Source organism: Indicator indicator, chromosome 3, assembly GCF_027791375.1.
Source record: "Indicator indicator isolate 239-I01 chromosome 3, UM_Iind_1.1, whole genome shotgun sequence".
Taxonomy (NCBI): domain Eukaryota; kingdom Metazoa; phylum Chordata; class Aves; order Piciformes; family Indicatoridae; genus Indicator; species Indicator indicator.
In genome coordinates, this window is record NC_072012.1 from 893,620 (window position 1) to 919,718 (window position 26,099).

The following is a 26,099-nucleotide window of genomic DNA, read 5'->3' on the forward strand; positions in this document are numbered from 1 at the left end:
CATCTAATACTAGAGAGAGGAGACAGACTTCACCTCACTGCAGCCTCCTTTCAGCTACTTGCAGACAGCAGTGAGGTGTCCCCTCAGCATCCTTTTGTCCAGACTGAACAATCCCAGCTCCCTCAGACACTCCTCATAAGACTTGTTCTCTAGACCCTTCCCCAGCTTTGTTGCCCTTCTTTGGACATGCTTCAGCACCTCAATGACCTTCTTGGAGTGAGAGGCCCAAAACTGAACACAGTATTCCATGTGTGACCTCACCAGTACCAAGTACAGGGGCATGATCACTTCCCTGCTCTTCTCAAAGCCTTAGAGCACTTAACCCCATCACTCTCTGCACTGCCCATTTTCACTGTCAGCTACCCAATTTCTTCCTCTAATCCCCATGACAGTCAGCACCAGCTTGACGTTGTCTCACATGCTGCATACACCTCCAGCGGCAGCGTCCTGCTTCTCTCCACATGCGGAGTCTCCTCCCACGGCCACCTTAGCCTCCTCACGCTGCTCTGAGTATGTCCTGTGGGTTCCTCTGTGCCACAGGTACACATGGTGAGCTTGTTGTGGGTAGGATCACTTAAAGTGTGTGTTAGCACAGTCTGATGGAAGCATTTTCTGCAAGTACCATTAAGCTTCCCAAAATACGTTGGGAGAGAGACATTTCTGTGTTTCCCGTGGCACTTATTTTAGGAGGGGTCATATGGAGGTCTGCAAATTGAAGCAAGCATTTTTCTAGCTGTGCATAATTGCCAGGCTGGCTGGGTGGGCAGAGGCCGATGGGATGAGATTTAACAAGACTAAGTGCAGGGTTCTACACTTTGGCCACAACAACCCCAAGCAGTGCTGCAGGCTGGGGACAGAGTGGCTGGAGAGCAGCCAGGCAGAGAGGGACCTGGGGGTGCTGGGTGATAGTAGCTGAACATGAGCCAGCGGTGTGCCCAGGTGGCCAGGAGAGCCAATGGCATCCTGGCCTGCATCAGGAATAGTGCAGCCAGCAGGACAAGGGAGTTTATTCTTCCACTGTACTCAGCACTGGTCAGGCCACACCTTGAGTCCTGTGTCCAGTTCTGGGCTCCTCAATTCAAGAGAGATGTTGAGGGACTGGAAGGTGTCCAGAGAAGGGCAGCGAAGCTGGGGAGAGGTCTGGAGCACAGCCCTGTGAGGAGAGGCTGAGGGAGCTGGGGGTGTTTAGCCTGGAGAAGAGGAGGCTCAGGGGAGACCTCATTGCTGTCTACAACTACCTGAAGGGAGGTTGTATCCAGGTGGGGGTTGGGCTCTTCTCCCAGGCAACCAGCAGCAGAACAAGAGGACACAGTCTCAGGTTGTGCCAGGGAAGGTTTGGGCTGAACATTAGGAAGAAGTTCTTCACAGAGAGAGAGATTTGCCATTGGAATGTGCTGCCCTGGGAGGTGGTGGAGTGGCTGTCCCTGGAGATGTTCAAGAGAAGCCTGGATGAGGCACTTAGCACCATGGTCTGGTTGATTGGGTAGGGCTAGGTTGGACTTGATGATCTTGGAGGTCTCTTCCAACCTGGTTGATTCTATGATTCTATGATAATAAATGTACCTCTCTGAACATTTTTTCTTTTGGTAACCATCTGGCAGATTTTTTCATAAAGCTTATCTTACTTTGAAATTTTTCTTCTGCTCATCCTTCCAAGGTGGAAATCTGCTTTGAAAGAAAACCCATCAGGTAATTTACCTGGATTGCTTCAAAATCTCAGTGCCATTTCCTTTCAGCATGGGACCATGAAAAGAGTTCTTCTCAGAAGTTTTGGTTTTGAAGATACTATACAATTAGCCTGTGCAGAGGCTGTCTTGTGATTAAGCACAAGAGAATATCCTTCATGTGAGGGGGGACCTTTCAACTGTCTTCTGTTATTAATCCATGTCCCATTATGCTTTTCCTTATATAGTTGCTATTCATGTCACTGATGGTTTCACTTCTTCATGTGACTGAGGATAAAAGAAGACATTTGAATAGACTGAATATACAGTGCTGATGTTTTAATCCTTGTGAAGCTTCGTAACAAGGCCATAGCTATTGGCTATTGACAACCAAATTGCTCCTGCTTTCAAATACACCCTTGGAAACTGGAAAGACTTCTTACTGTTTGGCTGTAATGCACAATTGAGTTCTGTTATTTTTTCTGTGAATTCAATTAAATACTTTTCGAGTGTTGGGGGTGCCCCAAAACTTCCTGAAAATCCTTTATGTGTTCAGTGATGATAAATAAGAACACGAATGGGCTTGGCATTGCCTTCAGCTGTTAGATGTGGTAGACAAACTCAGTCAGTTGTGGCACCAGATGATGCCTGACCATTGGTACTTGCTAGAGTATTCCTCCTTCCTCCTTTCCTCCTCTTGTCAGTTTTCTTCTCATTTCATCATCTTAGCCTACATAAATGGGGAGTTTTTTCCCCATCTGTGCTCACATGTATGTATATAACAGAAACTGTATCAAAGAGAATTTGTGGTAGACTGTGCATATATTAGTATAATGCATATTATTTTGGGAAAAAAATACATAACATACTCATTGGGAAGAGAAAATGATATGCATAAAGTGTGAAAAACAGAGGAGTAGCACAAGGCCAGATGTCTGTCACAGGGGTGAAGCCGTGGGGAGCAGTGCTAAGCCATGTGTTGCTCCCTGCCTGGCTCCCTGTCTGTCACAGGGATGTCTTCTCTTGCTCTTCAGTGGTTGTGGAGTCTCCTTCTCTGGAGACTTTCAAAACCCATCTGGATGAATTCCTGTGATACCTGCCTAGATTCTGTGGTCCTGCTCTGGCAGGGGGCTTGGAAAGTGCTCAGAGAAGAGCCACAAGGATGGTCAGAGGGCTGGAGCTCCTCTCCTATAAAGACAGATTGAGAGAGTTGGGGCTGTTCAGTCTGGAGAAGAGAAGGCTCCCAGGAGACCTTCTTGTGGCCTTCCAGTGTCTGAAGGAGGCTACAAGAAAGCTGGGGAAGGACTTTTGAGGGTGTCAGGGAGTGATAGGACTGGGGGAAATGGAGCAAAACTAGAAGTGGGGAGATTCAGATTGGATGTTAGGAAGAAATTCTTCCCCATGAGGGTGGTGAGAGACTGGCACAGGTTGCCCAAGGAGGTGGTGGAAGCCTCATCCCTGGAGGTTTTTGCAGCCAGGCTGGATGTGGCTGTGAGCAACCTGCTGTAGTGTGAGGTGTCCCTGCCCATGGCAGGGGGTTTGGAACTGGATGATCCTTGAGGTCCCTTCCAACCCTGACAATTCTATGATTCTATGACTAGATGATCTCTGGAGAGCCCTCCTGTGGTACTTCTGCAAGTGGGGCACACTTTAAGTCCAGGATTTCTTTGTTTGGTGTGCCAGCTGAGAACATACAAATAACCAAAAAAAAAAAAAAGCCTATTGTTTGTAGGAACAGAAAAAGTGACAGTTCTGGTCACAGGCTGACATATTTGGGTTTTTTCATCACATCACTGTGTTGATGTTTATTTGATTATTTCTTTTATTAATGAATTTTTCTGAAGGGATGGATTGAGGGAAGTGGATTGAGCTGGTGATTTATGGCTTGTGACTGGGATGTTTTGGGGGGATCCATCCAGTTGAAATGCTGGACAGTTAAGTGTGCAGTAGCTCTGCTTCCTGGAACATGTACAGGTCATGTTTGGTTTTGTGATGGTTTTAAAAACTGTCTTTTTAATTTTTCTTTACAAAGCTCAAGCAGAGAAGGTGAAGGAATGTAAATAAGTCACTATTGGGTGTAAGAAAACAAAATAATGATTGTTCTAAACACTTCCATTGGAGAGATAGAAATGTGTAAGAACTATTATTCAAAACAAGGTTGGAGAGTTTTGGGCCAGTCTCAGCTTGCTTGCTGGGCTTCTGTCTGGCTGCTGCTTCTTTTCTGGCTGAAGACGCTGACCTTGACGAGCTAAGTCTAACAGCCTCTCTACTTCTTGACTCTCTGCCTTCTGCCAGGGGAGTCTGGGGATTACTTCTGGTCTGGGGGGAGAGGCCCCTTGGGAGGTCCCCTCTTTGGGAGAAGCAAAGGGAGCTTGGTTGTGCTTTTCTGTTGATTGTATATATTTGTAAATGTTGTGAATTGTGTCTATTTATACATATTCATTGCATTTCATCATGGATTGTAGTTTTGCCTGTAAATACAGCTTTCATTTGCTTCCAGACTGAGCAAGCCTGGTCACTGTTGGTGTGGGATGGGGATTTCATCTCTCACACTGTTATAGGTTTCCATAAGTGGTAAAAAACCCAAACCTAGTTGGTAAAGTTAAAGGCACATGTCTGGCTTAAATGTCTCTGGCACTATGCGCCTGACCTGAGGAGGGCTTGGGGCACATGGTGGCATGGGAGCTCTGTGCCACTTTGCATGCACTTGAGATGGGCCAGGCACCCATGCCAGCACAGCCCTTCAGCAAGCATCACCCTCCCAGAGCATGCCCTGTTCTGTGGCCCAGAGTGACTCATGGTGGTGCAGAAATCCAGAGAGCTGCATTTCTACACACACATGGAAACGGCTTCTTCAAAGCTCCTTTGGCGTCTTTTAACATTAAGTCACCCTTGTGGAGTGCAGAAACATGTGACTGGTAATAAGGAGGATCTCTGCAGAAGCTGGATGGGTGGTCAGGAAATGTTGGAGAGGCACCTTTGAAAGAGCAGCCAGGCTCATGTCCAACCAATGCTGTGCAGGGACCTTGTCAGGCTGGCAATGTTCTGTAGACGTGGCAGCAGTGAAGTAAGCATTTCAGCCTGTCTGAATTTATTCTGTGCAGAGCAAAGTAAGGTAATCTTACCTGTATGTGTTCTGCTTCTGATGTCTCAAAGGGGACCTGCTTGTGCCAGCTGTGTGAAGTGGATGGAAGCTTTTGACAAGCCCCTGCACAGGGCTGGGATTCAGTGTTTGCCACAAGCTGCAAGAATGTGAATGATAGAAAGCAGAAGGGATGCTGGTTTTGTATGTAGTAAAGGCATGCTCTCTTATCTGCAGATGATGTTGGAGAAGAAGGATTTGTTTTATGAATAACATCTCTGTACTGGATCCTACAAACTTCCAGTTTCACACTGCTGTCCAAGAGACATTTTTGTAACTACAAAAAGAAAAAAAAAGATTTAAGCTCTTACTGTAATTTTAAGTAAACAATCTGCTTAATTATATCCTATGGCTTAAACTGGACCCCTCCAATGATTTTAGCAGACAGAAACCTTCTTTTAAAAGAAAGGATGACAAATTATTGAAGTCATCAGCTTTGCACAAAGAATTATTTGTCCTTTGAGTTTGCTGGTCCTGGACACGTTGCATGCCCATCTCTCAGCATAGATGACACTCATGCAAATGCAAAAAGATTAATACAAGCTTTTGGCTGATCTTAGTTATTCAGATATATAAAATACTGTTCCTGTAAGCAGTGCAATAGAATTTGAAATATGAATGCTGTAAAACTGCTGATTTTAGTTACTCAGTAGAAGCACAAATAATGAGCATGAGTTGAGGATTTAAGGCTAAAGAGCAGATAGTGCTTTGAGAAGTACATAACTGTAAAATTAGAAGTCTGTCTTTCACCACACACAGTTAATTTGTTTGACATTTTAAAAATGATGCTGTTGTGCTGTGAACTGCACATGTATGAATAAATCCAGGCATTTTCAAAGGTAAGCTCAGTCTCTTAATCTTCTTGAGAGATATTTGCCAGAGAGTCAGTCTCTGAGTGAGAAACATTCAACTGTCAATTCTCTATTCAGATGAGAGGATTTGATTCAGAAATGCATTTATATACTAACAAAGTTTTCCTGAATATTTAAACCACAGGCTTGGACCTTAGATAGGTGAAATACTGAGGGAGGTGTCTGTACCTATTGGAGAAATTGTTTTACCAGAGTCCAAAGCCCCAAATTCTCAAATGCCACTCATCTAAATTACAAAAAATGCATACAACTCCTCATGAAGTGCTACTTTACTGATAAACAGAAGAAAAGGAGAGAAAAAAATCTTGCTTTGTTAGAAAACTGTCTCAAGGAGAGATCAGAAGGGGATCATTCTTTATTACTTAAAAAATGGATCAATTAAGCCTTCCTGAATACACAGAGCAGTCAAGCCTGGATGTAAATTGTTTCTTTGTAGAATTATAGAAAGGTCCAGGCCAGAAGGGACCTCCAAAGTTCACCCAGTCCGACCTCCCTGCACTCAGCAGGGACATCCCCAGCTAGATCAGGCTGCCCAGGGCCTCCTCCAGCCTTACCTTCAATATCTCCAGGGAAGGAGCCTCAACCACCTCCCTGGGAAACCTGTGCCAGTGTTCCACCACCCTCATAGTGAAGAACTTGTCCCTCATATCCAATCTCAATCTTCTCTGCTCTAGTTTGAAGCCACTGCTCCTGGTCCTGTCCCTGCAGGCCTTTGCAAACAGTCTCTCTGCAGCCTTCCTGTAGCCCCCATCAGGTACTGGCAGGCTGCTCTTAGGTCTGCCTGAAGCTTCCTCTTCTCCAGTCTGAGCACCCTCAGCTCCATCAGCCTTGGCTAATTGTGTAAGAGCATTGCCCAAAAATAGACTCTCAATTTATTTCTTCTGAAACAAAATTGCATATTTACTGGTTCAAGAAAAGCCCATGGTTTAACCACTAATCTTTCAGATCCACTAACTCTTTAATTTTCTTTTTGCAAAAGAGTAAATCTCCTAGACCTTAAAGTATCAACGCCTCTACAATCAGTTAGGCATTGGGAGAAGATGTACATGAAGTAGATTAGATGGATTGAGCATGGCCAGCACAAGCAGTTTCAGTCTGCAGAGATTTATGTCTTTTCACTTTTCAGTAGGCTTGGCAGCAGTGTTTTTGTCAAGCGGTCAGGAACAAAAGGATCATAGAGCTGCTCTTTGTTACACAGAGCGAGGCCGGGGGGAACGATGACATTCAAATCTGTGAAGCAGTCTTTGGAAAAGGGGTGGTTATATGTCTGAGTTTCTCTGTAGCTTGATAGTGTTGTAACCCAAGAGTAACAGCTTGGGAGAGTTTCTACTAATTTATACAGCACCTTTTGCATCCTAACATGTCAAGGTATGCCAAGTGTGCCTCTCCTGTCTTAGGTAGATACCTTGGGAAATCAGACTGCAGCTGGTGTGAGGTGAGCACCAGTTCTCCTGTTCCTCTCCTCAACATCATTTGACATGTAGGACACCAAGCAACCGCACCGCACACATGGCCTGAGCTCTCTCTTTCTCACAGAGGTTTTCTGATTCAAAGCTTTGGGTCCTCACTTGCAACAGCAACTGAAGACCTTTTTGTGGCCTTCCAGTATTTGAAGGGGGCTACAAGAAAGCTGGGGAAGTACTTTTTAGGGTGTCAGGGAGTGATAGGACTGGGGGGAATGGAGCAAAACTAGAAATGGGGAAATGCAGATTGGATATTAGGAAGAAATTCCTCCTCATGAGCGTGATGAGACAGTGGCACAGGTTGCCTAGGGAGGTGGTGGAAGCCTCATCCCTGGAGGTTTTTGCAGCCAGGCTGGATGTGGCTGTGAGCAACCTGCTGTAGTGTGAGGTGTCCCTGCCCATGGCAGGGGGGTTGGAACTGGATGATCCTTGAGGTCCCTTCCAACCCTGACAGATCTGTGATTCTGTATTTGTTTCCAAGTTGCAAGGTAACAGTGGTCAGTTGTTAACACATACCAGCAGCATACCTGTACTGCCTAGTTTTGCAGAGATTTATTAATAAGGAATTTTATTTGTATTGCTTTCTTCTTGCTGTTGTGGCTTTTCACGTGCACCCTTTGGAAGAACAGGGTTTTTTCCTTTCCTGAGAAATTACTAGTATGTAGCCAGCTACCAGAGGGATTCAATTTGGAAAGCAGCATCCTTAAATCCATTAAAATTGAAGAGAGAATATTAAGTCTCCTCTTACTACCTGAGCCTACAGATAAAGTCGTGTGCATCACAACCATGTTGCATCCATTGTATTGCACAACTGCCATCTATTCACTGGTGTCTCACCAGAGCCTCAATCCACCTAGGAAAACAGAAGATAAAAACATGATGCTAGACTTGGAGTGACAATTTGTATTGTCACTGTCTACAGTTGCCACTAGCCTACAGCCATCTTTCTCATCTTTCTGGTAATACCAGAAAAATATTTAAAACGAGGATTAGCTGTAGAGATAAGAACTAAGGGGAGGCAGCAGGAGCCTCTAGTAATGACATGTGAGCAGAGGAAGAGAGTTCCTGCTTTGGCTCAAACACAGTGCCTGTTGTGAAGGAGAATTGGCATCCCTAAGTTAACCTTACCTCCCTTTGTGAGACACCTGTTAGGGCCTTTTTTTCCCCTCTTCCTGTTTTCTCCCCTGCCAACAAAATCTCTCTGATGCAAGGGTAAAAACGCATGCTGAAACTATCAGAGTGGAAAAAAGGGACAAGGTTGCCCATATGGCCAGTGCTTCTGTTTGGTATTGTGATCGTAGGACTCATCAATACTTGCTTTTGCTTAGGCAGGGGAGCTAGAAAATGGATTGCAGCTAGGAGAAAAGTGTATTGTTCTTCAGCCTGCTCTTCTTTGTTCAGGCAGGCTTAGTGCTTGTAATTATTTCTGGGTTTTGTTTTTTTGTTTTTTTTTTTTTTTTTGCTTCTCTAGCTCAGTGGATTTTTTTTATTCCTTCACTCATTTTAGTGTTTTTCTCTGTATGCTTGTGGTTTCAAAGGCAAGCCTGAGGATTCTGTTAACTGGAGTCTCTTGGGTATGTTAATGTGCCAGCCTATATTTGTTGTAATCAAGGATCAGAACCTCCAAAGTGAGTTTGTTCACAGTTTCACTGAAGCATCCAGGGTGCTTTTAAAGCAGCTTCACTCCAGCACAGTGAGCAGTGTCGGCTGAGGCAGAACTGATCCTACAAGATTGAGTGATGATGTGATCAGGAGACAGATGAGGCTGGTGGAGAGGTTAGTAAGACATCTCTTGGTAAAATATCTATGGCTACAGGAGGCAGTAGGCAGCTTCCTTGCTTTCATATAGTTCAGCCTGTGGGAACTTAATTCAGTAAGGCCAGAGCTGTTCACCATACTGAACTTCACAGCTTTTCTTCAAAGGATTTTCTTGCCGTGTTACACTTTTAGGAAGTCAGAAAGTCCACTGTTGTACATGTTCTGTGTAGGGAAATACCTGCTTTAAACACCTGAGATCTCCTTGCTTTAAACTGCTTGCAGTACCATAGTATCACAGTAGATTAGAGGTCGGTAGGGACCTCCAGAGATCATCCAGTCCAACCCCCCTGCAAGAGCAGGATCATCCAAGGGAGTCTGCACAGGAATTCATCCAGGTGGGTTTGGAACGTGTCCAGAGTAGGAGACTCCACAACCTCTCTGGGCAGCCTGCTCCAGGGCTCTGGCACCCTCACTGTATGCAAGTTTCTTCTCATGTTGAGGTGAAACCTTCTCTGTTCAACTTTGTTTCCATTGTTCCTTGGCTTATTGCTGTGCACCACCCAAAAGAGCCTGGCCCCCTCCCCTTGACACCCACCCCTCAGCTATCGATAGACATTGATCAGATCCCTCTCAGCCTTTTCTTCTCCAGACTAAACAAACTCTGGAACTACAAAATATTCTGCCTTCTGCAAGACACAAGGGGTTGGGTTTTTTTTGGTGTGGGTTTTTTTTTTTTTTTTGTTGGTTTGATTTTGTTTTGCTTGGTTTGGGTTTTTTGTTGTGTTTCCTTCTTCCCTCCCTCCCTCTCTCCCTCCCTCTCTCCCTCCCTCCCTCCCTCCCTGCCTCCCTTCCTTCCTTCCTTCCTTCCTTCCTTCCTTCCTTCCTTCCTTCCTTCCTTCCTTCCTTCCTTCCTTCCTTCCTTCCTTCCTTCCTTCCTTCCTTCCTTCCTTCCTTCCTTCCTTCCTTCCTTCCTTCCTTCCTTCCTTCCTTCCTTCCTTCCTTCCTTCCTTCCTTCCTTCCTTCCTTCCTTCTTTCCTTCCTTCCTCCCTCCCTCCCTCCCTCCCTTCCTTCCTTCCTCCCTCCCTTCCTTCCTCCCTCCCTCCCTCCCTTCCTTCCTTCCTCCCTCCCTCCCTCCCTCCCTCCCTTCCTCTTTCTTTCTTTTTCTTTCTTTCTTTCTTTCTTTCTTTCTTTCTTTCTTTCTTTCTTTCTTTCTTTCTTTCTTTCTTTCTTTCTTTCTTTCTTTCTTTCTTTCTTTCTTTCTTTCTTTCTTTCTTTCTTTCTTTCTTTCTTTCTTTCTTTCTTTTTCTTTCTTTCTTTCTTTCTTTCTTTCTTTCTTTCTTTCTTTCTTTCTTTCTTTCTTTCTTTCTTTCTTTCTTTCTTTCTTTCTTTCTTTCTTTCTTTCTTTCTTTCTTTCTTTCTTTCTTTCTTTCTTTCTTTCTTTCTTTCTTTCTTTCTTTTTCTTTCTTTCTTTCTTTCTTTCTTTCTTTCTTTCTTTCTTTCTTTCTTTCTTTCTTTCTTTCTTTCTTTCTTTCTTTCTTTCTTTCTTTCTTTCTTTCTTTCTTTCTTTCTTTCTTTCTTTCTTTTTCTTTCTTTCTTTCTCTTTCTTTCTAAGGAATGAGTATGTACTTTCATATATCCATATAAAATGCATACTTATTTTACTACCAAATCAATTTTTTTTTTTAAAAAGTGGTTGTCCTTTTGTATCATATTTGTTGCCTTCTGTCCCCAGTGAAAAAAAGGACCAGAATCTTCTCTTCTCTGTTCTATTCATCATTGAGTGGCTAGCTATGAATCATTGGTATGGTCACAAAGAAAAGAGGCGGTGGTGGTTAAACAATATAAAGTCAAAACTGTATACAAAGGGAAAAAAAAATTTACATTCCTTTTTGTCTACAGCTAATGCTGGGGAAAAATGATGGCATTCTGGTTTAAGTATTGTGTTAGCAAATACCATAGCTTTCAATGCTCTTCGAGTCTCTTTTAGCCTTATTTTTTAATCTTTTCTCTTAAAGGATAATTTGGTAACTTGTTTTCACACTGATACTATGTTTAATGCCTTGTGTGTAGGTGCTGTCAAAAGATTGATGTATCTGTAATTCCTTGATTTCTCACAGATGGCAAGAATCTTCTGCTGAAATGTGCATATTTATGAACCTCCTCCTCCTGATCATGTTAGAAACGGCAACGAAACTAATAATTGGGGTTTAAAAATGATTAGGCTTTCAATTAAATTTTAAATGGCCACCTTTGAAATTCTGAATTGCATTGTTACTCTTCAGGGCTCAGCTTAGGCCTAATCTTATTGAAACAATCCTGAATTACCTATTAATTCAGTCTTTAGTGGTTTGTCATTTATTGTTATTCATTTAAAGGCTAACAATCAAAATGCAGCAGTACCAAGCCACTTGCTCTTAAGTGTCTGATAACTTTAAGAACTCTACAGATGAGTCTCACCCACACAGAGACAAAAGCAAATAAAATCTGAAAGCTGTTGACAAAGACAGTGACTTACATCAGTGATGTGAAAGCTTCAAGGAAAATATTGAGGTCTGGCTCTGTCTATGTTCAATAATGATTATGCTAAGAAGGCTGACAAAGAACAAATCCAGTTCTTCCAGTTGGCCTTCATAGTAAGTTAAGACTATGAAAATTCCTAGCTGAGGAGAAGAACAGAAGCCACTATTAATTAAAATTTAGGAGAGCGGGAAGAGGAGGGGGGAGATTGCTCAAGACATTGTAGACACGTGAGGTTCAGAGAAGAGAGGGAAGAGTATTTTTTCATTTGAGGGAACCTTTTGAATGTTGCATTTGAAGAAGTTAAGCAGAGTATTCAGGAGCAGTGTACCTAAAGTGACATATTTCAGTATTTCAGGCAGAATGCCTGAAACAGGAAAAGTGTCTGAAATTGCTGAAGAGAGCCCTGAAGGGCTTTTGTGGTGTTCAGGATGCTGCATGCAGGAGGGGTCTGCACGCAGTTTGCTGGCAGTATTAGGATCACAGGTAGCACTGCTTTCCCTGCAAATACACAACTCTGTCCTTTTTGAAAGTTGCTTTGCAAAATGTCTTAGACCTTTGCTGTCATGTTCAAGTGTTCCTGCCAAAGCTGCTGGTATACAGCTGTGGTGTGTAATGCTGCCTTGGGGTGTGCCATGGCTCGGTCACAGGCTCCATGGCTGAGAAATGGAGCGAAGTGGAGACCTTGGATGCTTGTGGTGTGCCTGAGAAGCTGCACCCAGACAGAATTTGGTGCACCTCAAACATACAGAAATGTATAGACCAGAACATGACTGGATGAGCAGCCAAAGAAGATGAACCTACCCCAGGCAGTGGGGGAATGTGTGTAGAAATCCATGGGGATATGCTATGAATGTCGCTGGGGGCAGTGATCTCCCATCAGGCAAAATGAGACAGACAGAGATATACTCAATCATATTTCAAGGCTGATTTTTCTCATCCATTAAGGGGAAAGAAAAGATTGAAAAAAAAATCCATACCATTATTGGTTAAAGCTTTTTTAAAAAAGCTTTAACTAAGGGCTGCCTTGGCCTGCCTGCTAATAATACTGTTCTTGTCAGCTGTAACTGTTCTGAGGTATGGTGTCTCTTGGATCACATGAAGATCAATTTGCATGAGTCATTCACTGGAGATCTGGACAGTAAGAGTGGGTTTCATCATGCTGATGTAGATGTCTCATATGTAGGACGCAGGCATTTACATCTAAGCTAATTATCGAGGCTCTCTTCATAGTCAACAAAGGGAATAGGCAGAGTATGATTCATCTCATGTAAAATAGGTCAGATGGATTTTAGCCTCAAAGTGTCTGTTTTTTCTCATTGACAGTGAGTGTCTGAGCAGTTGATGTCTGTGTCAGAATTATGACAGCTTGAAACCTTCACCATAAGATGACTCATGAGAGCTCTGTATGATTGCCCTTTGTTGTATTTATTTGTGCATTCATAGTAACATTTAACTACAGGAGTGTAAAGTGACACTGCATCAAATCTGTAACTGCTGCTGCCTGTATCATCTAAACTAGATGGTGGTATTATACTTGCTATAATTAATTCAAACAGGCCTCACCGACAGAGAGTATGAAGGGTTGAGTAACGTTACTAACAGCTTAGCTCATTGCTTCCTGCACATCCAGCCTGATTTACCCTGGTGCAGTACCCCTGTAGGCTTACTGATGAGCATAACAAGCTGATGGGCAAGACAAACATGCCAGTTTAAATGAGGAAAAAAGGCTGCTCTTTGCCTTTCTGTCCAGATTAAATACATGTATTACATCAATGGAAGAGCTTTTGTATTCTAGAAGCCAAAGAGGTGAATGGAGGCATTTTGGCACCAGAGTAAGAAATCTGTGTTGTACAAAGCAGTGACTGACAGCAGAACTCAAATAATACAGAATATTTTCAAACTATACACAGTGGAAACTTTCCAGAGCTGCTGTTTTAACCAGGAAGTCACATAAATCGTTTGATACAAGGGCTACCATCTAGGAGTTACAAATTAACTTTGCTCATCACCATGGAACTCTTGATTGCCCAGACAGTGATTCCCTGCTACCATTTAATAGTGTTTGAAGAAGATTGCTAAATATAATAAAGAATCCCACGAAGGCTTTGGGAGCTAGGATATAAAGTTGACAGAATAACATTATGAATTCTGAAATGTCTCCTCTGGCTTAGAGGAATAACTACAAGGACTTGTTATGTTATGCAAATTCTTCACCTTCAGCCTGATTAAAGGTCTTCAAGCACGACAGAACAGAACTTGAAAATCGGGAGGATTATTATTCTGTAATGCCATGGTGAAGCTAGTGAGTATTTTGGAGACTTACTGAGTATCCTTGCTGTCAATTTGTAGTGATGTTCCACCTCCTTGAGGTACCAGAGTGGTGTTTATGCAGCAAATTTATTTTTCCTGGTAAGCAGCATACTAATGCAGTGAAGGGATACAGAATTCATACAATCATAGAATCGTAGAATGGTCCAGGCCAGAAGGGACCTCCAAAGCTCATCCAGTCCAACCTCCCCACACTCAGCAGGGACATCCCCAACTAGATCAGGCAGCCTCCACCACTTCCCTGGGCAACCTGTGCCAGTGTTCCACCACCCCCATAGGAAAGAACTTGTTCCTCACATCCAATCTCAATCTGCTCTGCTCTAGTTTGAAGCCATTGTCCCTCATCCTGTCCCTGCAGGCCTTTGCAAACAGTCTCTCTGCAGCCTTCCTGTAGCCCCCTTTAGGTACTGGCAGGCTGCTCTTAGGTCTGCCTGGAGCCTTCTCTTCTGCAGGCTGAACACCCCCAGCTCCCTCAGCCTGTCCTTGTAGCAGAGCTGCTCCAACCCCCTGATCATTTTCATGGCCCTCCTCATTAAATGACACAGGAGGAGAAAACCCTCATCCTGAAGAGTGACCAAGATAAGTATCACTCAGTTCATAGAATCACAAAATTGTCAGGGTTGGAAGGGACCTCAAGGATCATCCAGTTCCAACCCCCCTGCCATGGGCAGGGACACCTCACACTACAGCAGGTTGCTCACAGCCACATCCAGCCTGGCTGCAAAAACCTCCAAGGGTGAGGCTTCCACCACCTCCCTGGGCAACCTGTGCCAGTGTCTCACCACCCTCATGGGGAAGAACTTCTTCCTAACGTCTAATGTAAATCTCCCCTCCTCTAGCTTGGATCTGTTCCCCCCAGTCCTATCACTCCCTGACACCCTCAAAAGTCCCTCCTCAGCTTTCTTGTAGCACCCTTCAGATCCTGGAAGGCCACAAGAAGGTCTCCTGGGAGCCTTCTCTTCTCCAGACTGAAGAACCCCAACTCTCAGTCTGTCTCCAGAGCAACTCCAGCCCTGTGAGCATCCTCGTGGCCCTTCTCTGGACACCTTCCAGCACCTCCAGATCCTTCTTGTAATAGGGGCTCCAGAAAGAAATACAGAAAGAATACTTGAAATTGGAATGATGGGGTTTTTTCTTTTTCTGAGAGTCATGCTTTTCTGTGGATGAGTGTACTTGGTAAAATGTGTTCCACCCACCTCCAGTCCCCTGCCTTCTCTGTGTTTCACTGATAACGTGACCCATCATACTGAAACAGCATTATTTCCTGAAAGGCTGTAGGCAAGAATGATGATGAGAAGACAAAAATACAAGTGAGTGTGGAACAGAATGGGACAGAAGGGAATTGTGCATATGTATGAGGAAATCAGAAGAAAAAGATGTGGATGGAGTTGGATGTAATAAGGAGGAAATAAGTACATATTCCTTTTAAACTGTGTGCATCACAGAATAACAGAGGAATAATTCTACCCATGCATGTAACAAACTCAAGATTCCCACCAGTTTCTCTGAGGTGTGGATGTGGAAACTGAAGACAGATTTCAGTGACACCAGCATGACTTTAATGCCTGTGTAATGGAGTTCATATACTACAACCAGTGACAGAACAAGAGGACAGTCTCAAGCTGTACAGGGGAAAGTTTACACTTGAGCTTAGAAAGAAGTTCTTCACAGACAGAGAGATTTGCATTGGAATGGCTGCCCAGGGAAGTGGTGGGGTCAACGTCCCTAGAGGTGTTTAAGAAGAGACTGAATGAGGCACTTGGTGCCATGGTCTGGTTGATTAGTTAGGGTTGGATGATTGGTTGGACTTGATGATCTTGGAGGTCTCTTCCAACCTGGTTGATTCTGTGATTCTGAGTAAGCAAAACAATCTTTTCCAGAAGTTGTGTTTAAAAGTATCACAAATGCAAGAATATTTTATTTACATTGCAATTAACTGGTTTCAGCATAGTTCCAGGAGTTCTTCTAACACAGATCTATATAAATGCACACACACACAGACACACAGGCACAGACACACACACTCTCTGTTCACCTCTTTGCACTTTCCTTGTAAGGAATATAAGAAAATGGAGTTTAAGAACAGTTTCTTGGTGATAAAGTTTATAAGCAAAGCTACTTAGATTTGTAATCAAAGGAGGGTTGGGGATAAGAAGATCATCCCCATAGAGGAATATCACTGAATGACAGCAACATTGAGCTTGGAAAAGACCCTCAGGATCCCCAAGTCCAACCCAGAACCCTACCCTACAAGGCTCACCCCTAAACCATAGCCCCAAGCACCACATCCAAACCACCTTGAAACACAGCCAGGCTTGGGGACTCTACCACCTCCCTGGGCCAATCCCTGACCACTCTTGCCCTGAAAAAACGTTTCCTACTCTCCAGTCTAAACCTACACAGTGTCAGCTTGAAGTTGTTCCCTCTTGTTCTATCACTAATTCCCTGTCAGAAGAGACCAGCAGCAGCCTCTCCACCATTTCCTTTCAGGTAGTTGTAGACAGCAATGAGGTCTCCTCTCAGCCTCCTCTGTTCCACACGAACCATCCCCAGCTGCTTCAGTTGCTCTTCATCAGATTTCTTCTCCAGGCCCTTCCCAGCTTCCTTGCCCTCCTCTGCCCTGGCTCCAGCACCTCCACATCTCTCTTGGATTGAGGTGCCCCAAACTGGACACAACACTGGAGGTGTGGCCTCCCCAGAGCTGAGTCCCAGGGGACAATCATCTTGAGTACTGCACTCAGTTTTGGGCTCCCCGGTTTAGGAAGGACAGGGACCTGCTGGAGAGAGTCCAAGGGAGGGCTACAAGGGTGCTGAAGGGCCTGGAGCACTGCCTGGGGAGGAGAGGCTGAGAGCCCTGGGGCTGTTTAGTCTGGAGAAGACTGAGAGAAGATTTAATAAATGTTTATCAATATCTGAGGGCTGTGGGTCGGGAGGGAGGGGACAGGCTCTGCTCACTTGCTCCTGTGATAAGACAAGGGGTAATGGATGTAAGCTGCAGCACAGGAGGTTCCACCTCAACATGAGGAGAAACTTCTTTACTGTAAGGATCACAGAGCACTGGAACAGGCTGCCCAGAGAGGTTGTGGAGTCTCCTTCTCTGGAGACTTTGAAGGCCCATCTGGATGCCTTCCTGTGTGACCTGAGCTAGACTGTCTGGTCCTGCTCTGGCAGGGAGGTTGAACTTGATAATCTCTTTGGGTCCCTTCCAATCCCTAACATCCTGTGATCCTGTGACAGTCCCCCTCCTGCTCTTTCTGGGCACAGCATTTCTGATCCCAGCCAGGATGCCTTTGGCTTTCTTGGCCACCTGGGCACACTGCTGGCTCCTCTTCAGCTGCTTGTCCATGAGCACCCCCAGGTCCCTTTCTGCCAGCAGCATTCCAGCCACACTGCCCCAAGCCTGTAGCATTGCTTGGGGTTGTTGAGCACCAAGTGCAGGACCTGGCACTTGGCCTTGTTGGCCATGGATCCAATCTATCCAAGTCCCTCTGCAGAGCCTCCCTACCCTGGTGCAGATCAACACTGACACCCAACTTGGTGTCATCTGTGAATTTACTTCTGACACACTCTGAGTCTTCATCAAGGTCATCAAAAAGATGTTGAACAGAAGTGGTCCCAATACTGAGCCCTGAGGAACACCACTGGTGCCTGGCCACCAGCTGGATTTCACGCCATTGACCACCACTCTTTGGGCCCATCTGTCCAGCCAGTGCTTTATCCAGCAGAGATGTCTTTCTCTTCTGCTTAAATCAAAATCAAGACCCTGGGTGCCATACCTGCCACTCTTTCTCAAACATATATCAGTACCCTTAATTGGCTTCAACAGGATAGATTCTCTGTTACATGATGTTTTTTAAACATACCTTTAAAACCTTCCTCATTGCCAGTCACATCATTACTTTGAGCAAGTACTTTAGTTTTAACTGGGATTCACCTTGACTTATCTATCAGCAAAAAGCCCATACATCATTGAAGTTCTCATGCACTTATGAATTTTACTTTTTAGCTTGTCCTACAGCAGTTGTTCATTCAGCTCTCCTCTTCAGAGTTATTAATGGAAGGAAATACAGCCTGTTTCATGAGGTCGTATTTTATGCACTCATGTTTATACATCTTTAGTCTGCTCAAAATCTTCTATTTTGTACCAAGTGTCATATTTTGTACCTGACAAACCATCAGCTAGTAATAAACAGCTTTGGCCCTGAACACATCGATCATTTTCCTTCTGTACTTTCATCCCACAATGCTCTTCATTATTCTGTGTTCTCTCTGCCCTGAGCATTATCCCACAAGTCATTGCCAAACTGAGCAAGCTGTGGGCCTAATTATGAAAAGAGAAAGAAGAGTGTTTGCTGATAACAGATAGGTGAATAAGAAACCAAAGACAGAACTTTATCAAGAGAGCCAATGACATCCTGGGGTACACCCCATCTTCATCCAGATTAACCACTGCTTTTCTCTTTTTTTCCTAAAGAAAAAAACAAACAGAAACTGAAAAGCTTTCATAACACAAAATATAAAGCCAACCTCATGAAGTTCAATAAGGACAATGCATTTGGGGAGGAATAACAGCAGGCACCAGGACAGGTTAGAGGCTGCCCTGCTGGAAAGCAGCTCCACAGAGAAAGACCTTGGAGTGCTGGTGGACAGCAAGTTCTGCATGGGACAGCAATGTGCTCTTGTGGCCAAGAGAGCCAATGGCAGCCTGGGGTGCAGCAAGGAAAGTGTGGCCAGCAGGGCTAGGGAGGTTCTTTTCCCCCTCTGCTCTGCCCTGCTCTGCCCACACTTGCAATCCTGTGTCCAGTTTTGGGCTCCCCAGGTCAAGAGAGACAGAGACCTGCTGGAGAGTCCAAGGGAGAGCCAGGAGGCTGCTTAGGGGACTTGAGCATCTCCCCTGTGAAGAGAGACTGAGAGCCCTGGGGCAGTTTAGTCTGGAGAAGAGAAGACTGAGAGGGGATCTGATCAATGTCTATCAATAGCTGAGGGGTGGGTGTCAAGTGGAGGGGGCCAGGCTCTTTTGGGTGGTGCACAGGAATAAGCCAAGGTCAGTGGAGACAAACTTGAACAGAGAAGGTTTCAGCCCAACACGAGGAGAAACTTCTTTAAAGTGAGGATGACAGAGCCCTGGAGCAGGCTGCCCAGGGGGGTTGTGGAGTCTTCTTCTCTGGAAGCATTCCAGATCCACCTGGATGCATTCCTGTGCAGACTCCCCTGGGTGATGCTGCCCTGGCAGGGGGTTGGACTGGATGATCTCTGGAGGTTCCTTCCAACCTCTAATGTTCTGTGATTCTGTGATTCTGTGAGCTTAGGCAACATCACTGACGTATTTTAGCATGGATGAATTTGAAGTGTGGGCAATCAAAATGCTCATATCATACTCCGCTTTTTCTTCCCCCCAACCACGTCTTAGTCACCAAGTTAAATAATGGAGTCCTGGCAAAGCCTTCTTGCCCAGTTTTGCCTAGAAGACTACATATTAAACATCCATGGCAGGCTTTCAAGCAGAACACAAGTTCACCATGTGTATTAGAACACTCATCACTTTAAATGTGATTACTCATAGGATCAGAGCCTCACAGGATGTTAGGAGTTGGAATGGACCTCCAGAGATATGGAGTCCAACCCCCCTGCCACAGCAGGACCATAGAATCCAGCACAGGTCACACAGGAATGCATCCAGATGGGGCTGGAAAGTCTCCAGAGAAGGAGACTCCACAACCTCTCTGGGCAGCCTGTTCCAGTGCTCTGGGACCCTCCCAGTGTAGAAGTTCCTCCTCATGTTGTTGTGGAACCTCCTACCCAGTTTCTCTCCATTGCCCCCTGTCCTATCACAGAGCATCATTATCATCTAGAGTCTAGTCCATAGCCTAGGGAGATGTTTAGACCTCTACTTAACTCTTTTGGATTGATGAATTTGTTATAATTCAAGCTCTTTCTCTTTCCTTCTGGATCAGAACATATTTCTCACTTATTTCATTGAATGTCCTTTAGTTCAGGACCAGAGGTGATTCACAGAAGTTTCAGATGTGCTGATGTAACTTCCAAATTCCTGCCAAATGCCAACCAGTCTGTGATCTGTGGTTCTGATCTTCTGGAAATAAAACTGCTGAGAGGGAAAGACTCTTCAAAACGTACCTGACCTCACATTGGAAAAGACCCCAGTCTCCTTTAGAGTATCTGAATAGCTGTTGTGTCTCATGTGAATTCCTGTGGTGGGTTGAAATTACCCAGAATAAAATTGCCAGACCAGCTCAGTTGAAAGCAAAGGAAGCTCTGTTTACAAGCAGACTACAGTCTGGAAATACTGAATGCAATGAATATGTACAAAATGTACAACATTTACAGGTATTTACAATTTATAAACAGCACAAGAACCCACCTGGACAAAACCAGGGGGTTACCAACAGCTTGCCCCTCCCTGCTCCCTTCCCCCACCCTATACAAGTTAAAAGAGAGAGAAGAGCAGAGCCAGAGCAGAGAGTAACTTGTTAGTACTTAGCCAGAGCAAGAACGCAGCCAAGGTCAGCAACAGCCAAGCAAAAGCTACCAGCTGGTATCTGCTGGAGAGAAGCAGCTGAGAATGAGAAGAGAGTTAGTTTCTACAACCAACTTTCTGTTATTTATCAGACCAATGGAATCATTTAGAGCTTATCATTATTCCCCTTTTACATCCAATGGCAATTCATTTACATTATACGTTTCTACTCAACCTATGGAAAATTTTCCTAGGCATCAGCCTGAAACTGCCACAATCCCAGAGACCTTATCTGATCTCTTAGGGTAGGCTGTGGAAGCTTGTTAAGAAGTCATCTCTTTGCTGTGTGCTATGTGGCCCAGCTTGTTCTAACTGGGGAGTGTGGGTTTAGCCTTTAGCTACCTGAAGTCTCAGTGACAGATACAGACTTCAAAAGGAAAATTCTAGGGGATATGATTTGATAGTTTCAGTAGAAAATCATTGTAAGATGATCGTTCCCAAGAAGATGAACATTCATATTTGTCCATGGCATCATATTTTAGTTCATGGATTGCCATTCTTTGCACCCCATGGAGTGTACTTAACCTCTTCTTCATTCTCACAACCATCCTCTTTGATGTTGTAGCTGCCATCAGCTGTATTCTTCTTTCTAGATTCTCTTTTTTCCCCTTGGTTTCCATGGCTGCCTTGTGTCCCTGATCTTCTCTTAGCTCTCTCATCACCACTTCAGTGAGTGCTTTAGAGGCATCTTTCTTGGTACACCTCTGCATCATCTCTTCCCTTTTTATTTGCAAATGGAGCTCCAACTGCTCTCTCTTTACATGCAGCTCACAAACCTGCTTCATTAATCCAGACCTTCTCCCTCCCATCGCCCCAAGGTCTCTGTCTCTCAGTTGATCCCTTTTGAATGGCTGTCTCCACCAACAGGTGATGTGGAGTGGAGAAACAGGGGCAGACCAGGAAAGCAAAATGATGCCTACCTTGTGTGCGTTGTGCAGAGAGGTAATGTCAGAGCAGCAGTGATCAGGAACATGGACTAGATGCCAACTTGTAATTAAAGCTTTGCTTGTTGCAAGAGCACAGGTGGGGTCCTTGAATATGGGATTAGGGTGAGCTTCATCTGAGCTCCAAGACTGGTCTGTGATGCAAACTACAGCCTAGGAAATGGAAACATCCCTCTGAGAGAAACACTGTGTGCCTTCTACCCTGCCTCCTCTCACATTTAGAGCTATTCTTTGGCACCTGTCTGCAAAGAAAGCTTGATAATTACTTGGATGTCAGCCTGACTCTGCTGATATTTCTTCTGTTTAACACTTGTTGTTAATTTACACAGCTCTTACCAAGATATATAACCAGACCAAACCCCAGTCCAGGACATGCACACCAGTCCTTAATGACTGGGGACACAGGGGCAAAAGAAATAGTGGCCAGCCTCATGATGTGCTCACCAGTGCCTGACTCTTAAATTGTACATGTTTTGAGGTCTTGTCTTCTCTTTTCCTGCCACTGATAACAATTCCTTTCTCATAAATGCAAATATATGGTTATGATTTTATTCCTAAAAGCAGCTCATCTACTGTCACCCCTTCTAGTTCCAGAAAGCTTCTCCTGCCTCTGTTGTAGAAGACTTCTGGTCAGCATAGCTCAGTGACAAGCCAAGGGTTGTAAGGACTGTTTCAAGTAGCATCATCTCCCAGTCACAAACAGGACAAACTTTGTCACTGAAATGGAGGATTTCTAAGGTTGCTTCTGGCATTGTGTTCATTTTGCAGTTGTGTGCTTGGAGAGAGGGTGTTTCTGGGCAAGCACAGAATGAAAATGCCTCAGATCCTGTTTTAACAATTTAGTGCTCTACATTCATTCCATCACTAGGATACAGACCTATATTTAGTACAGTGGTGTAACTGGACAGGAGTGGCTCAGGTGCCTATGCCAAAGATGCTGGAAGATGTGAGAATGACCACGGGAGTCAAGACAACAGCATGACCATGTCCAACTATACCTGGACATTCACAGCAAAAGCTATAAGGGAGCATTAAATGACACAGGAGGAGAAAATCCTCATCCTGAAGAATGACCAAGATAAGTATCACTCAGTTCATAGAATCAGAGTCATAGAGTCAGGGTTGGAAGGGACCTCAAGGATCATCCAGTTCCAACCCCCCTGCCATGGGCAGGGACACCTCACACTACAGCAGGTTGCTCACAACCACATCCAGCCTGGCTGCAAAAACCTCCAGGGATGAGGCTTCCAGCACCTCTCTGGGCAACCTGTGCCAGTGTCTCACCACCCTCATGGGGAAGAATTTCTTCCTAACATCCAATCTGAATCTCCCCATTTCTAGTTTTGCTCCGTCCCCCCCAGTTCTATCACTCCCTGACACCCTCAAAAGTCCCTCCCCAGCTTTCCTGTAGGCCCCTTCAGATACTCTTCACTCCTGTGTGCAAGTTGCTGTGTCCCTTGCTTGGGCAGCATAGCCTTCATGAGGCTGGCCACTATTTCTTGTGCCCCTTTGTCCCCAGCCATTAAGGACTGGTGTGCATGGCATGGACTGGGGGTTGGTTCTGTTTCGTATCTTGGTAATAACTCTGTAGATTAGGAACTGGTGTTAAAGAGAAAAGGCATCATCAGAGTGAGGGTATGGGCACTGTTCAACTGGACCTGATTCTCAGGCTCTTCAGAGACAATTTGATCCTACCCTGGACACTACACAGGTGCTTGAGGAAAACAAGCCATGAAAAACATTCTGTGTATTTCTGTGGATCATAGGAGCTTTCCTGTGGCAGAGCAGATCTTTGAGGACTTTGACCAGAGCCTCATACATTTACTCCTTTCTAGCAGGCTTCTCATTCTTGCCTAGCAGATTTTGCTTGTGCCTGGAGGACTTTTTATTAGTAGTTGATATTTACATTTAGTTTTATGAGAAGAAAAGATGAAATATTTTCCTTAGATGTTGTCATCCTGAGGATGTTTGCATAAGGACTCAGATTCTTTCTCTGAGATTGTCTGAAAGGAGGCCCCATTCTGTTCCTGTACTACTTTCTCCAGTGCAGAAAGTAAGAAATATTTTAGGTCTGCTGACATGGATTAGATGTAGCTTTGTTACAAAGAATGTTTGCAACTAACACTGAACCTCTGTGTCTCTTGTATGTGTGCATCACAGGGTTTGTCCATACTTTGGGATTTGGATCTCAGAACAGCAGTGTTGTTGTTGCCTAGCTGAGGCTGGTCTAACACAAGATTAATACAGCATGTGTTGGTAAAGATGATTTTAAATTTAAAATTAGCGTCAGTGTGGCCCTTTTAAACACTTATTAGTCACTGTTTACACTGATCTGTGTTCCTTTTTTTTTTCCCCACTCAGATGTTGCAAGAGCAATTGAGTTACTGGAGAAACTGCAAGAATCTGGGCAAGTACCAGTACACAAGCTACAGTCCCTAAAGAAGGTGCTGCAGAGTGAGTTTTGTACAGCTATCAGAGAGGTATGAAACAGATTTTTTATTATTTCTCAGAGTAACATCACACTTCTGGAAAAAAAAAAGCTTATTTGCCTTTCAGTGCTGGAGAAGCAGGAGTACCTTGTGTAAAGGGTGATGGATGAGATGTGTCTGTAGCTGCCTGTTCCCATGCTGAATGCTGAAGTTACTGAAAAGCAGGCACAGAACTGTTAGACCTACACAAGGCCTGAGACAATTAGCCTTGCTAGGGAGAAAGGGAGATTAATTAGAGCTTTAGTATTCTGCTCATGCTGTTTCAGGGTCTGTGCTGGTACATGGGGACAGGCCAAGTTGGGTCAGTGCAAGCTTAAATGCCTCTCCTTTGAGCTCAGGTGTGTGTGATAGGGATGTGCTGATAAAATCAGAGTGCTCTGGGAGACAAGCTGTGCATGTGCTGAAGTTAACTGAAGCCGACTGGAGTCTTGCTGTTGGTCAGTGGTTGAGTCCTAGGGGGCCTTGCTCCACGTGTCAGAAACCCTTTTCAGATTGCTAAGAACTGTGATCATTACCCTGCCAGCCATGGGCAGGGCCTTCCTGAGCTCTGCTCAACATTGGATAAACTATGACTGTTTTATTTTAGTCAAGCTAAAAAAGAAGCATCTCACTTCCTACGTGCACACAGTTATCTTCGAAGCAGGTAAATTACAAGTACTTATGTTAGAAGTCTTTTAGACAGAAACCCTGAGTTAATAAAACAGTGCTGTTAGTCTACCAAAACAGAAGGAGCTCTAAATGCCCATTAAGAAAATCTGTAAGAACTTCTGTTTCAGTTTATCTGTCTGTTGCCTGGAACTAATCCTCCCCGATTAAATCAATGGGGAATCTAATGTCCCCTCAACAGCAGCAGAATTTAACTCCTGATAACTAGGCAACAGTAGTGCATTGATTGAGTGGCCTGCTGGGTAGCTAGAAAGAAGAAAGAAAGGAACAGACATTAGTTTAATAAGCAAAATGTAAAACACTCTTTGTTTTATGGAGTATATTGTCCATGTGAGAAACAAGAGAGAGGCTTCCACTTCATGAAATGGCAGTTTTCAAGGCTTTTTAAAGGGAATAGTGTTCCATGACAATAAATAATGCCACTATGTACCCTGAGAAGCTGATGTTCTGATTGTTCCTTTCATTTAACTAATTAAATGCTTCTTTAATTGACCACAGAATATTGAAAAGTTGTGCAGCTGGGTTTGTGGTAGGTTTTTTTCAAATAACAGAGCCTGGTACTCTGATTGTTAAAGGGAACTTTCAGTCTTTGCAGCATTATCAGTGAAATATTACCAAATTTAGGTTCATCTCTGAAAAACAGTCTTCGCAGAAGCAAACGTAAAGGTTGTTGAAACAGGTATGGAGCGTAGAAAGTGGTAAAAGGGCTTAGACAAATGCCCTCTCAATGGAACTGAAAGTAGATTTTGACAAACACATCTCAGTGGCACAAAAGGTCTTCACAGTGTGTTGAGTAAAATCAATTTACACGTGTGTCTTGGGTTGAGCAGACAGAAAGCTATTTTACCCCCCAAAAGGAGTGAACCAAAAATGCTCTCACAGAATACTGTTCAAAAATATAAACAGAAAGAGAGCTGGATGCAGGCAAACCTCATGAAGCTCAATAAGGCAAGTGCAAGGTCCTGCATCTGGGGAGAAAAAACAACAGGCACCAGGACAGGTTAGGGGCTGCAAAGCAGCTCCATGGAGAAAGACCTTGGAGTGCTGGTGGACAGCAAGTTCTGCATGGGACAGCAATGTGCTCTTGTGGCCAAGAGAGCCAATGGCAGCCTGGGGTGCAGCAAGAAAAGTGTGGCCAGCAGGGCTAGGGAGGTTCTTCTACCTCTCTACTCTGCCCTGCTCAGACCACACCTGCAATCCTGTGTCCAGTTTTGGGCTCCCCAGGTCAAGAGAGACAGAGACCTGCTGGAGAGAGTCCAAGGGAGAGCCAGGAGGCTGCTTAGGGGACTTGAGCATCTCCCCTGTGAAGAGAGACTGAGAGCCCTGGGGCTGTTCAGTCTGGAGAAGAGAAGGCTGATAGGGGATCTGATCAATGTTAGTGTGAAACAAAGGAGGCTGAGGGGAGACCTCATTGCTGTCTACAACTACCTGATAGGACCTTGTGGAGAGGCTGCTGCTGGTCTCTTCTCACAGGGAATTAGTGACAGAACAAGAGGGAATGGCCTCAAGCTGCGACTGGGTAAGTTTAGACTGCACAGTAGGAAACATTTTTTCAGGGACAGAGTGGTGAGGGATTGGAATGTGCTGCCCAGGGAGGTGGTGGAGTCCCCAAGCCTGGATGTGTTTCAAGGTGATTTGGATGTGGTGCTTGGGGCTATGGTTTAGAGGTGAGCCTTGTAGAGTAGGGTTCTGGGTTGGACTTGGTGATGCTGAGGGTC

At 44.5% G+C, this 26,099-nt stretch overlaps 1 protein-coding gene across 1 annotated transcript in view; it reads left to right on the forward strand.

Annotated features, from left to right (window-relative positions):
* The window catches only part of LIN7A (lin-7 homolog A, crumbs cell polarity complex component), a 74,072-nt gene that overhangs the window by 3,979 nt on the left and 43,994 nt on the right, over positions 1-26,099 (forward strand). Inside the window, exon 2 of the mRNA XM_054399812.1 lies at positions 23,588-23,706. Coding sequence (XP_054255787.1) covers positions 23,588-23,706 — 119 coding nt within the window. The remainder of the gene's footprint in view (positions 1-23,587; positions 23,707-26,099) is intronic.